A 12054-nucleotide genomic window follows, 5' to 3' on the forward strand; every position below is an offset into this window, starting at 1 on the left:
TGTGTAGCGATGGATGTGCGACAGAAAAATAATGTCTCAAACTCTATCGCCACCTAGCGACAGATGACCGACAAATAGTTTTCTATTGCAAATCCGTCCCTAATTAGGGACGGATTTGAGATGAAAATTTTTGTCTCCAATTCAGTCGCTATTTTTCTATAAAAACTACTCATCTGGGCGCCAAAATTATCCCTAATTTCCGCGTAGAGACTTCCACCAATTCTTCGCTCCTGTAAGTCCAAGAGTGCTCAACCGTGCTCCCATTTTTCCCTCTCCTTCTTTCTTCCTCTTTTCCAGATTTGGAGTTTCCTTTTTCGTCATTTGCTCTCTTTGGGTTGGGTTTTTTCGGAGGATCTTTCCGGTTCGATCGATTTTATGGTCTTGGGTTAGGGTTTTTAGAGGGGTGGTTGTCGTTCTCCCAGGAATTCTTGAATGGTGGGTTTGGGGGTTTTGCTTGAATCGTCTTTTTGCTGTGGAAATTAGTGTTTCGGGGTGGTGTTCTCTTTGGTGATGCTACTCTTGAACAGTTAAGTGATATTTCAGGAAAGCCAGATGCTGGGGATGCTGCAGAGGTTGCACACAGGACGCTCATGATGGTTTGCACTGATCCTTCTCATGGATTAATGCCAGACTTCTCTGAGACTTTATGCAAGCAGACACACTCAGCTGGTAAAAATTCATTGAAGGGTAATCCAGGGCATCTACTTAGGTTGATGCTAAGGTTAAGGGCGACCGAGGTTGGGTATCATAAGGATCTGCTGTTAGCTATAATGAACAGAAGACCATCCTTGGCTTCATCATACATGGTTTCTTTTCCATATAATCTTAAGCCACGTGCATCTCCTCTTTGGTTTGTTTTATATCTTCTTGTGTTTCTTCCTCTTTTTTACCTCTGCTGGTGCCCATGCTTTGGTATTTTTACATGAATGTAACTTGTCATTTTGTTCCTGACATGTGTGCCTCATAAAACACTTGCAGGTTTTCGGATGTATCTCTTGCTTCTGATTTGGTTTCTGCTGTTAAACTGCATACCGTCTTCTCTTTGTCTGCCTCACTACTGATTGAACCACCTAACATGGATGGTTCTGAAATGCAAACTGTATTGAAGTGCATGAACCATGGAAAGTTGAAGCTTACTTTCACTCTAAGCTGCTTGATGCAATAACTCTTTATATGGTAAGGTCTTACACTCAATCTATTAAATTGTTTCCCTGAACTGCTGCACACCCTTTGAATTTGTGGAACTAAAGTTGGGGGCAATGTGATTTCAAGTTGGCACTATTTAATGTGTTGGTATCCTTATGCTGTTTGAATTATCTTTCCTGGATAGATTTCTCATTGTAAATGCTAATTAGGTTCACATTTGAATGTAAAAGTTTAAAATCAGATGTGATATTTTAACTGATCTGATCTAGAAAACCATGCTTAATCCAACTAAATGGTTAGGTCACCTAGATATTAGGTCCACAAATTGTCATTCACTGCTCTTGTAAGCCAGATCCAATTAGTCGCTTACAAGAGCAGTGAGCACCTCATTGTTTCCCCTTTTTTCTGGCTATTTGTGGTGTACTGCAATTTGCTAATTATTTTATTTTGTTTTATTTTGTTTTTTTCAGATTATTTATGGTTTTTGTTATCACTATTTGCCATAACATGATAAAAACTGTCCAGTAAAAGTGTTGCTCTTCTTTCTTTTATTCTATAATCAAATATGTCTTGGTAGATATTCTTTAATGCTACCATTCTTCACACTAATGGCTTATGTCATTTTGCTTGCAGGATCTCTCATGCATAAGTGCTGTGATAGCTTTAGGTTTTTTATTTCTTCATATGCTTTAAGATCCTGTTTTCACCAAAATCTATTACTTTCAGGTCTTCCAATGACAATACGACTATTAGATCCACCATTGCATGAGTTTCTACCAGAAGGTGATATCAATGAGATTGTTGCAGAAGTAGCTTCAGATACAAATGTAACAGAAGAGGAAATTTTGAGCAGAATCGAAAAACTATCAGAAGTCAATCCAATGCTAGGTTTTCGTGGTTGCAGGCAAGTATTAACTGATCAAATACAGAATGTCTATTGTATGTGATTCTAATTTTCTCTCATTTGGAATTCAGGCAGCAACTACTCAAGCTAATTCTAATATTCAGTCTTCCTCAGATTGGCAGGAGCACACTTCTGCTGATGGAAAGAGGTATTTTTGCTTACATTATGCAACTTGCAGTTGCTTGTTTCTGGTTCAGCCATCAACTTCTGGTGGATATAAAATCTGGGTCAGATTTTGGGACATAAATGGCCAATGTTGTTGGATTTGCGTTCGAGAAGCACATATATGTGAACAAATTTATCCATTGTCATCAAATCTAGAATTAAATCCAGATCCTTGATTCCAATATGAGTTCTGAATTACCATAAAAACCTGATTTAAAAAAAAAATCCGTTAGTGTGGTTCAAGCATTACTGGACCCATATCCCACTGTTTGCTTCCTGTATGAGTTTTAGAAGGTTGTTTACTATTCATTCTTTGGGATCTCATATTTGTCTCATGGCGCGTAGGTATTGTTACAATAAAAAGATGAAGCAGTCTAGTTGGGAGAAACCTTTAGAGTTGATGACCCCTATTGAGGTGGGTAATCAGAACAGTTTATACGTTATGTTACTCTGGGAAAATTCTCCTTTATTGGTTGTATTATCACTTGATGAATTTGGTTTTAAGGCTGTGGAATTTGGTTACCTTTTGATGTTCTTTACAATTGATGTCTACTTAAAATCACAAAATTGTTTTATGCGGACTCTCTGTTTATTTGCATGTTCTGCCACTGGCTTGTAGATGTCTTTTGGAAACTCAGGAGGAAAATACAACTGCTCTATATATGCTTGCTTATGAAGGAAGGACTTCTCTTTTCTCACGGCAGGCACTCATTGCTATTCACCTTTTCTTTTAACTTGAAGGGGCAATATACAAATTGGTGGCTCTCTTCTTCCTAAAAAATAATCTTTGGTTGTGTTTTTGTGTGTTATATGTTCTAACATTTTTATCTTTTTTTTTCTCTGAATTCATCTTAAATATTTGACGAGTAATAGCTAGATCTGAGTCAGTCTAGAACTAGTGTTGTGAACTGATGTATATGATATTGCTAGCACATGCATGTGTGGAGCTTTGAAGTGGGTGCAATTTTTTTTTGCTTAGAGTTAAGTATGATGATGCTATTTTTTCTTGATATTATGTTCATTTTAAGCTGAATATTATAACATTTTGTATTTTGCATGGTTTCTATTGTTCATTCTAATCTAACACCTGCTGAGGCTTATATCAGAGGATCTGTCTGGGTGGGTCTTATATAAGAAAAGAGTTTTTATGATACGATTTCTCTGAAGGTGGTCCCTCATTCAGGCATGGGGTGTTGATCTTGTCAAAGAGAGTGCTCCTAATTCTGCAATGGTCAACTACACAGTTCTTTAAGATAATTGATGAATCTTTAGGAAATTAAAAATATCTAGAATGAGTCCAATCGATTTAAGGCATGAACCAAAATCTTTGGAATAACAGTTTTTTATAATGAGTTATTTTTTAAGATAAAAATGTACATTATTGTGGAGGATCTTTAATGACATCATTGCTATCAGTCTGTTGGGGAAACTCTGGCAATTGTATTGAACTATATTTCCGGTGAAAAAAAATCCTTAGCTTCTACTTCTTGAATATATGAAATCCTTTCAAAAAATGACCCAAAATATTTTATGAATTTATTAATTTCCATTAACTAAATTTGTTTGGTCTGTATGCCATTAAGTCATCTTTTTGTGGGTATGTGATCTGTAAACACAATTCAGAAATTTTCATTGAAATTTATAACAATGAAATAGTAGTTAGTTTTCTCCATTCAAAATTCAAATAGAATATTCCATTGAACATCTGTAAGTGAAAAAAATAGTGAGAAATAAAACACTAAACTTAGTATATTAGACCCTATGCTCATGGAGAAGCACCTTCCTCAGACACCACAAAACTGACATGTCACACCGGTTAACTAACTGAATTTTTTAATATATATATATATATATATATATATATATATATATATATATATATATAATAATAAGACTCTATCAAAGTTGTGCCCATTAGGGGACACGTTGTGCCCATTAGGGGACACGTGATGAGTTGTGGAGCCTGATTCAGAGTTTTTATCCTTACAGAAGGGGGGTCCGGGGGTTCCCCCCAGCGCGGGTTCCGCTGCGCGGTCAGCAGGCGGGGGTCTAGGGGGGGCAGCGCCCCCCAGACCAAATTTTTTCTTGGGCTTATGTTTGAGACCCGGTTTTTTATAGATCATACCTGATTTTTTACTATCAGCTTAGTTAAAACGGCATAAAAAAACCCTAATTTTTGGTCAAATGAAGACTTTGACCCTCATTTGACTAAAAAATTCAAGGCGTGTACGCCTTAGCTTGAGGCGCGCCTCAAGGCGTATGAAGCGCACGCCTCAGGGCTTTTTTTTTTCAAATTTTGTGACGGATTAGCGACAGATATTGTCCGCCGCTAAGCCATCGCCAATTAAGATCGGCCGATGGTTTGCGACGGAATTTAATCTGTCGCTAACTTGCCGACCAAACGTTAGCGCCGACTTATATCCGGATATAATTCGTCGTTATGCCGTCGCTAATTCGCGACAGACATAAGTTGTCGCTAAGCCGTCATTAATTAGCGATGGCTTAGCGACAGATAAATTCTGTCTTAATTTAGCGACTAGGATTATGCGACAGACGCTATCCATCGCTAATCTGTCGCAAAATCCATCATTAACGTGTTTAGCAACGGATTAGCGACGGATAGCGTCCGTCGCTAATCCACATTTTTCTTGTAGTGTACTCAATAGAGCTTTGTATTGCATATGCCTCGTTCTGAATGCTCGGTCTGGGATATTCTCTCCCACCCAAACTATTGTCATCCTCGACAATGTCAGTGCAAGTAAAAAAACCTTTTACTATTATGATAGTTTTCCTTTGCATTTATCTTTGGTCTTCTTTTCTTCACCTACTCAACTTGTTCTGATTTTCATCCGCATCGCCGCAACATTTAGCATGCCAAGTCTCATTCATTAACGCACCTCAATTCACTCAGACAATGATATTCTACTCTATCAACATCAAGTATTCTTCGATCGTGGGACCCCAGTGTAGTCTCATACACAAGCGGGTCATCCTCGCCCACACATCCTCGCCCACACGACAAACTTGTTGTTTTCACGCTCATGGCTAGGGCGCCTTCCATCCTCAGCAAGAGCAATTGCAAGCTCTTCATGGTCATCGCAGAAAAGATCAACTACCAACGCGTGCCGCAGTGATATAAAGTCTCTTAAAGCATCAACTTGCGGTTTTTCAATGCTCCAAACTAGTCCTCAAGTGAGGAACGTTTACTTGCATATCACTTCAAAGCGGTCCTTTAAAGTGTCTTCCTTGTCACTCGCCAACACAAGGAGCAACTCACAGCTCAACACTACAATTCACATCCGAAGCCAGCACATTGCAACTCTCATCTGAAGCTAGCAAACACGTTCCCACAGGAACCAAATCGTTGATCCACGAACGATGACTTTTTCTACACACACAATCGAAAGAGGAACTGCTAAACTCAAGGAACTAAAACAATGAGCATTCTGCTCAAGATGCGCAATCTACTAACCCACAATCTCGAGAGAGAAAATAGAAGTTCAATTGAGTTTTTCATAATCAAAGGTACAAATTTATCTAGTCAAATTCAATGTGTATTCTCTATATGCACAAGGCAAATATTATGCTCCACCCACAAGCCTCACGTACAACTGTTTGGAATCTTTAGCTTATTCATGTTCCCTTAGCCAACTAAACAACAACCGTACACTTCTACATATCATCGAGAAGATGACCTATACCATCCTGCCAAACAACTTGTTTATGCGCTCGATCAACCACACTTCAGCTGCGTAAATTTGCGTAAACATGACAAACCATCACTACCATCTTTAGTGTCGCATTCACCGATGCGCCAGACTGCCTAGTCTAGCCAGTCTAACAGCCAAATATCGTGTACCAATACTTTTTTATGTGTTGAATTATTTTATTGCCCTGCACACCACCCCATGCATAGCTGCTTAGCAGAAGATGATCAAACGCTTCTCCAAATGCGTATTCTACCTTGTCCATGTCACTTACGTGCATAGTCATCTCATACTGGCTAGCACATCCAAACAATGTACAAATGTCTTAACCTCGCATGACATTGAGCATATTGTGATTCCATTGGTACGCCCATAGCATAACCTCATCACTGAAGGGACAAGGACTTACGACCTTTAGTTCGAAGACCGATTGATGATTGCATTCTATAGCGAAGAGCATCACCCAGACTCGTTCACGACTCCTAAGCATTCACTTGTCTAGCCCTGAGTCACCATATTCGGTTGGAACCACCTAAAGTGATCTTTGGAGAAATTAGCCCTAACCCACATGCACTCTCGTACATCCAAACACTATGTGTAAGAAACACATCCAAGTTGAGAGATCCTTAACCAAATCTCAAAGGCAACATCTTTTGATCCACTGACCCTCCTTAACCAAACGATTGTTCATTAACACACCGTTGCACCAACGACAATACCGTTGCCTATCGCATGTCATGCTACTACCATACGTCACCAATCGAGCCAATGCATATTGTGTGTTTCTACACTCGATGCATTTTTCACTTAATAGATATCGGTACCAAAGGCTCGGTCTGGGATATTAACAATGAAACATGATGAAACTTGTTGATCTCACAACTTAGATTAGAAGTGGGGAAGACAGCTCCCATTTTTTCTGTAAGCAGCTGTTTTTGTAGAACTCCGTGAACACTTCCAAGAGATCATACTTAGGCGAGTCCCAAATTGCTTTGAAATATTCATTCGGGAACCCATCTACCCCCGCTGATTTACGCGAAGGCAGTCCCCCACACCACCGTCCTGATTTCCTCTTAATGTAAACTGATCTGCCAGTATCGACAACGGCGCTCTCGATGAGTGGCGTACCCATCTGACTCAAATCAAAATCCACAAGGCACGAGTTTGTAAAATCTCGAACGAAAAAATGTCGTGGCTTTTGTGATTTTGTCCTCACCTTCACATCCTAGTCCTTCGATGATGAGCGCTCCCAGGTGATTAATCCTTCTTCGGTATGAAGCAAAAGCTTGAAAATATTTGTAGTTAGTATCCCCATGCTTTAGCAAATGCACCTTCGCCCTCGTTGTTCATCCCTAATCCAACGTTCCGCAATGCTGCCAATCAAAGAATACTACTACTCTTTGGCCAAATCGTTTTGAACGAGTCTCAACTCCTCTTCCCACCCTTTTATCAGGTGAAACTTTATCACCCCTGGTCTCTGGCTGGACCATTGTATTAACTGACGTCTAGTGAAATCCAATTTACTTAAGACCCTCGCCGCTGCCCATCATGCCTCTTGCAGAGTCGACCACCACTGTGCCATCATTGAGAGCGGCTCATCTTGCCGAAGCCTCCAAGCTGGTTCCAATGCAATGTCAATGGACCAAGTAGGCTGCAACCAAACCGAGCTGGTTGGTTCACAATGGACCATGACCAAGTTGGTTCCGATTCCACATGCATTATCGATCCGAGTTGGCTCCAACAGTGTCAGTCCATGACTTGGGAATTGATCGGCCCCGTCCACGTTGTAAGCAATAATGTTCTGTAGGTGCATGTGCATCTGCTTGTTAGCCAGGACATCTTCCTGCCATTTGTCCTACTTTCGATGATGCATAAAGACAAACCTCACCTGCTTCCTCACTCTATCTAATGGTTAGATAGCCTATCATGGTAATTTCACATGAACTGCTGTAAAGACTCAGTATATATTTGTTAGCATAAAATTTCCAAGGAAAACCAACTTCGAACCAGATTATACTTTGGCCAAATTGAGTGTAATGGGTTAAAAATAATCACAATAGACCTTAATTCTCACCAATTAAGCTAGTGCCTGGTAGTGGAAGAAAAGCAAAGAGAAGTTGTAGTTTCTTAATATAAATTCTAAATGAGAAGTTTCGATGTTAGTTTTGGCAGCCCTTAGTACTAGGGTTTAGTTGTATGTGTTGCCTCCTTTTGGTGGCAGGCTTTTCCTTGAGTCGCGGCTGTATCTGTTTTTAACCTTTTATATAATATTCTTTTCTCTTGCATCAAAAAAACAAATAAATAAAAAATCTCAGCCTATAATAGAAAATGAAAGGCATGCATGGATGAGGGAGCTTCCAATAAGGAGGGCCTAGAATCCACATTAACCGCTAAAAGCATTCAGCATAAAGGGACTGATCCATTGTTTGTAATTGTATCATTATTTATAAAGAAAGTGAATGAATAAAGATAAAAAGAAAGTCTTCTTCCTTTTTAACTCCCGTGGATTAATCTGGTTAATCCTCAGCCCCACAGGCTGCCCAGACCCCATATAGTTCCAAATCGGTCCCTACAGATACCTAAATAAATGATATCCAGGAACCAGAAAGTATCATAGTAAAAAAATTTCTCTGCGTTCGGGAAAAGAAAAAGAATAAGAAAGAATTTAATAAACAACTAACCAAATATTTTATTTTTCTTCTGCCTATAAAAGGGTCTCTTCCTCTCTTCCCCTCAAAGACATTCTAGTCCGTAGGCAGCACCACATCCCTTGCGTTTTTTTAAAGCCTTCATCCTTCTCTGTTTCTCTTCATTGGCTTGTCTTCTATCTTGTGCAGCTCACTTTCTCTGTACCTGCAATCTTTTGTTTCTGTTTGCAGGTTTGGTAAATGCAGCTAGAAATGGCATCTGTTTTCGCTGTCACGTTCCTGGGCTTCTTTTTGCTGCCTTCTGTCACCATTGCCTTCGTTCCTAGGAGGCCCATTGATGTGCCATTTCAGAAGAACTATGTGCCAACTTGGGCACAAGACCATATCAAGTACTTCAATGGCGGTTCCGAAGTGCAACTCATGCTAGATAAGTACACAGGTGAAAAGGCCTAACAGCGTGAAAAGAACCAAAATAAACTTCAAAACCATCCACTTCATTCATCTCATTGGTTTTTACTAGTCTCTTTTTCTTGTTATTTTTTTAACAGGTACTGGTTTCCAGACTAGAGGCTCATACTTATTTGGCCACTTCAGTATGCAAATCAAGTTGGTGCCTGGAGATTCTGCAGGAACAGTTACTGCTTTCTATGTGAGGGAGAAATCTTTCTATATCTTTTCCTCTCAAACATTCCATTGTTATTTTGCCTGTAGTCTACTGGTCGTATGCTGATACGTGGTATGCGTGCCTCGTGTAGCTCTCTTCTCAAAACTCAGAGCACGACGAGATAGACTTTGAGTTCTTGGGCAACAGGACCAATCAACCTTACATATTACAGACCAATGTTTTCACTGGTGGCAAGGGAGACAGGGAACAGAGGATCTATCTCTGGTTTGATCCCTCAAAAGATTATCACTCTTACTCTGTTCTGTGGAACATGTACCAAATAGTGTACGTTTCCTTGTTCAAAAACATTTTTCTCAAGTACCTTCTGTTGCATTGTATTTTTCTTTCTTTCATGGTTTAGGAGGAAGTGAAACATTTTGTTATCTTTTGTGCATCAGTTTCTTTGTAGATGATGTTCCCATCAGGATATTCAAGAACAGCAAGGACCTAGGAGTGAGGTTCCCCTTCTACCAACCGATGAAGTTGTACTCTAGCCTCTGGAATGCAGATGATTGGGCAACAAGAGGTGGGTTGGAGAAAACGGATTGGAGCAGGGCACCATTTGTTGCATCCTATAGGAGTTTCCACATTGATGGCTGCGAGGCATCTGTCAATGAGAAGGTGTGTGCTACACAGGGTCGGAGATGGTGGGACCAGAGAGAGTTTCAGGATCTTGATGGCCTGCAGTATAGGAAGCTAAGATGGGTTAGACAGAAATACACCATCTACAATTATTGTACAGATAGAGCCAGAATCCCCACAATGCCACCAGAGTGTGCTAGGGATAGAGATGTCTAGCTTGTTTCCTTTTCATGATGTGTTCCTGATATATGTATCATGTTGGTTTCTCGGTTTTTCATTAGGAGTTGTTGTATTTTGTTGTATGGGTTAAAATATGATGCGGTTATGGTTCATAGGCATTAAGTGGGTCTTGGACTCTTGGGTCAAGAGAAGCTGTTGTTTAGGATTTTGATATTAAAATAACAGATGGTTGCCTTATTGATGTTTCCAATTTACAGTTCATGCTTGAATTTTAATCTTATTCTTCATGAACTGTGACTCTACGAGAGACTGTAGATATGCTAGAGTTCCTTGCGTATCCATTCATACACAAACCACCTGAATTCAAACCTCCACATAATCCCCTGAGTCTGGACTTCATAAAACAAAATATTGTACTGGAGATTATGTTTGTACTTTGTAGTAAGCTTGATGATGTGACAAAATCTGGAATTTTCTGTGGAATGAGATATTTTCTAGGTAAGAAGGAAAATGACCTCGCTGTTAAAGAGACAGGTAAGAAGTCATTGCAGGTTTGGTAGCTGATTTTGTGTGGAGGTTGATGGGGGAAAGACTGAAAGGGGCTCTCTGTTCTCTTGAAATGCTTTTGGTGTGTCTCGAAACAAGATTGGCAAATTGGATGTTTCGGATACCGTGTGATATATGTCTTTCTTGACAGTGCATGTGTTAAAACGAAGTGGGGATGGGGACAAGATAAGGCTCGTGACCTCGTACGGTGGGGTGCCGTGTGAGCTCTCCTGGTTTGAAAAGAATGGCTTGCTACAGTCACTGCGCCCTTTCCGACTGAGACAAGTGTGATCAATCAAAGCATTGGTAGGTGTGTTGATATCGAACCTTTCAAAAAGATTGTGAAGCTTCAAAATTTGGCCAAGGACGAGTGATCCGCTAGCTGCTTGAACCGCCATGGAATGATTTTGATCTCCAATCTCCATTGGGAAATCTCAAATAGTACCGAATGCTTTCTTTGTATAATTGGAGTTGCCGTGAGAGTGTTGGGATGGCATCTTCTTGTCCATCAACTCTGGAATAATTTGGGGTCCTCTATTGCTTGACAGTTCAAATGGTTTTGTTTAACTGATTGTCAAAACTTAATCCATCATTTGGGTGAGTGCAGAAAAGCAATGACAAGGCCTAAAATCTTGGTATAAACTATGTACAAAGGCGTTAATGATACTTGCTAGGAACCCGAGCAATCATACCATTTTTTACCATATACATCCATATTTTATGGAAATGGAAACCTAAAACCATGGAATAGCAGTCTGCTGTTGGTAATGAACAAATGGCTGAACATGTGCAATCATAAGAACATCTCTCTCTCTCTCTCTCTCTCTCTCTCTCTCTAGGGTTATGTTTGGAGCAAGTTTGCCAAGCACCAACAAAGGAAAAACTAAAAGCAAAAATGCGCCTAACGCCTAACCATCCCCTGATCTCAAGCCTTCACTGTAAAAATAGAAATGCAAAAAGCCAATAATAGCCTAACCGAGGCACCGGTTCAGAAACAATCTACCATTTATGCTTATTAAATCTCACTAAAGAAATCATAAATTGCAAAGACTAATAGGACATGTTAGATGTCATTCATTGGGAGTGATTAATTTTTCCGGATTTCCGGACATAGAAATCCGTGCAATTTGATAGATGACCAATGCTGAATTGCTGGCTGCAGAAGAAACTATAAACAAGGGAAAAACTGAAATCATTCTTAAATTAATGTATACCTCTCTCCATGCTGCATACTGCAAAGAAGAGCACATGGCCCATGTGACATGGGTAAGCAGAATCAGCAGGTAGAAGCATCTAACCATACCACGTCTTTTATATAATTACATATGCGTTTCAATTTCGAACTAACTGGAGTTTGTTTGCCTGGGGAAGCATCATTAGCAACAATAGAAAAGGTTTAATAACAAGTTAGTCACCACAATTAGAGATAAGCACGAGCTGAAACCGAGCTACAGCCTGGACCTTCAAGCTCGACTTAACAATAGTTCATGCCATGCTCAAATTTCAGGCAGT

General features: G+C 39.8%; 1 protein-coding gene across 2 annotated transcripts; it reads left to right on the forward strand.

The window, feature by feature from the left end:
* Positions 1 to 608: 608 nt before the first annotated feature.
* Positions 609 to 10343, forward strand: LOC149811299 (xyloglucan endotransglucosylase protein 2-like). Of its 2 annotated transcripts, none has more exons than XM_089993795.1 (9): positions 609 to 850; positions 979 to 1176; positions 1780 to 2054; positions 2126 to 2198; positions 2561 to 2630; positions 8802 to 9009; positions 9119 to 9219; positions 9326 to 9519; positions 9633 to 10343. In XM_089993795.1, the coding sequence occupies exons 6-9, from the start codon at positions 8811 to 8813 to the stop codon at positions 10030 to 10032; spliced, it is 894 nt and encodes a 297-aa protein (XP_089849921.1). In that variant the 5' UTR covers positions 609 to 850; positions 979 to 1176; positions 1780 to 2054; positions 2126 to 2198; positions 2561 to 2630; positions 8802 to 8810; the 3' UTR covers positions 10033 to 10343. The 2 variants fall into 2 exon arrangements, with proteins under 2 accessions (XP_089849921.1, XP_089849920.1); XM_089993794.1 differs by having other exon boundaries at positions 1873 to 2054.
* Positions 10344 to 12054: the final 1711 nt, after the last annotated feature.

Source organism: Nuphar pumila, chromosome 17 (assembly GCF_984573655.1).
Source record: "Nuphar pumila chromosome 17, dmNupPumi1.hap1.1, whole genome shotgun sequence".
Taxonomy (NCBI): Eukaryota; Viridiplantae; Streptophyta; class Magnoliopsida; order Nymphaeales; family Nymphaeaceae; genus Nuphar; species Nuphar pumila.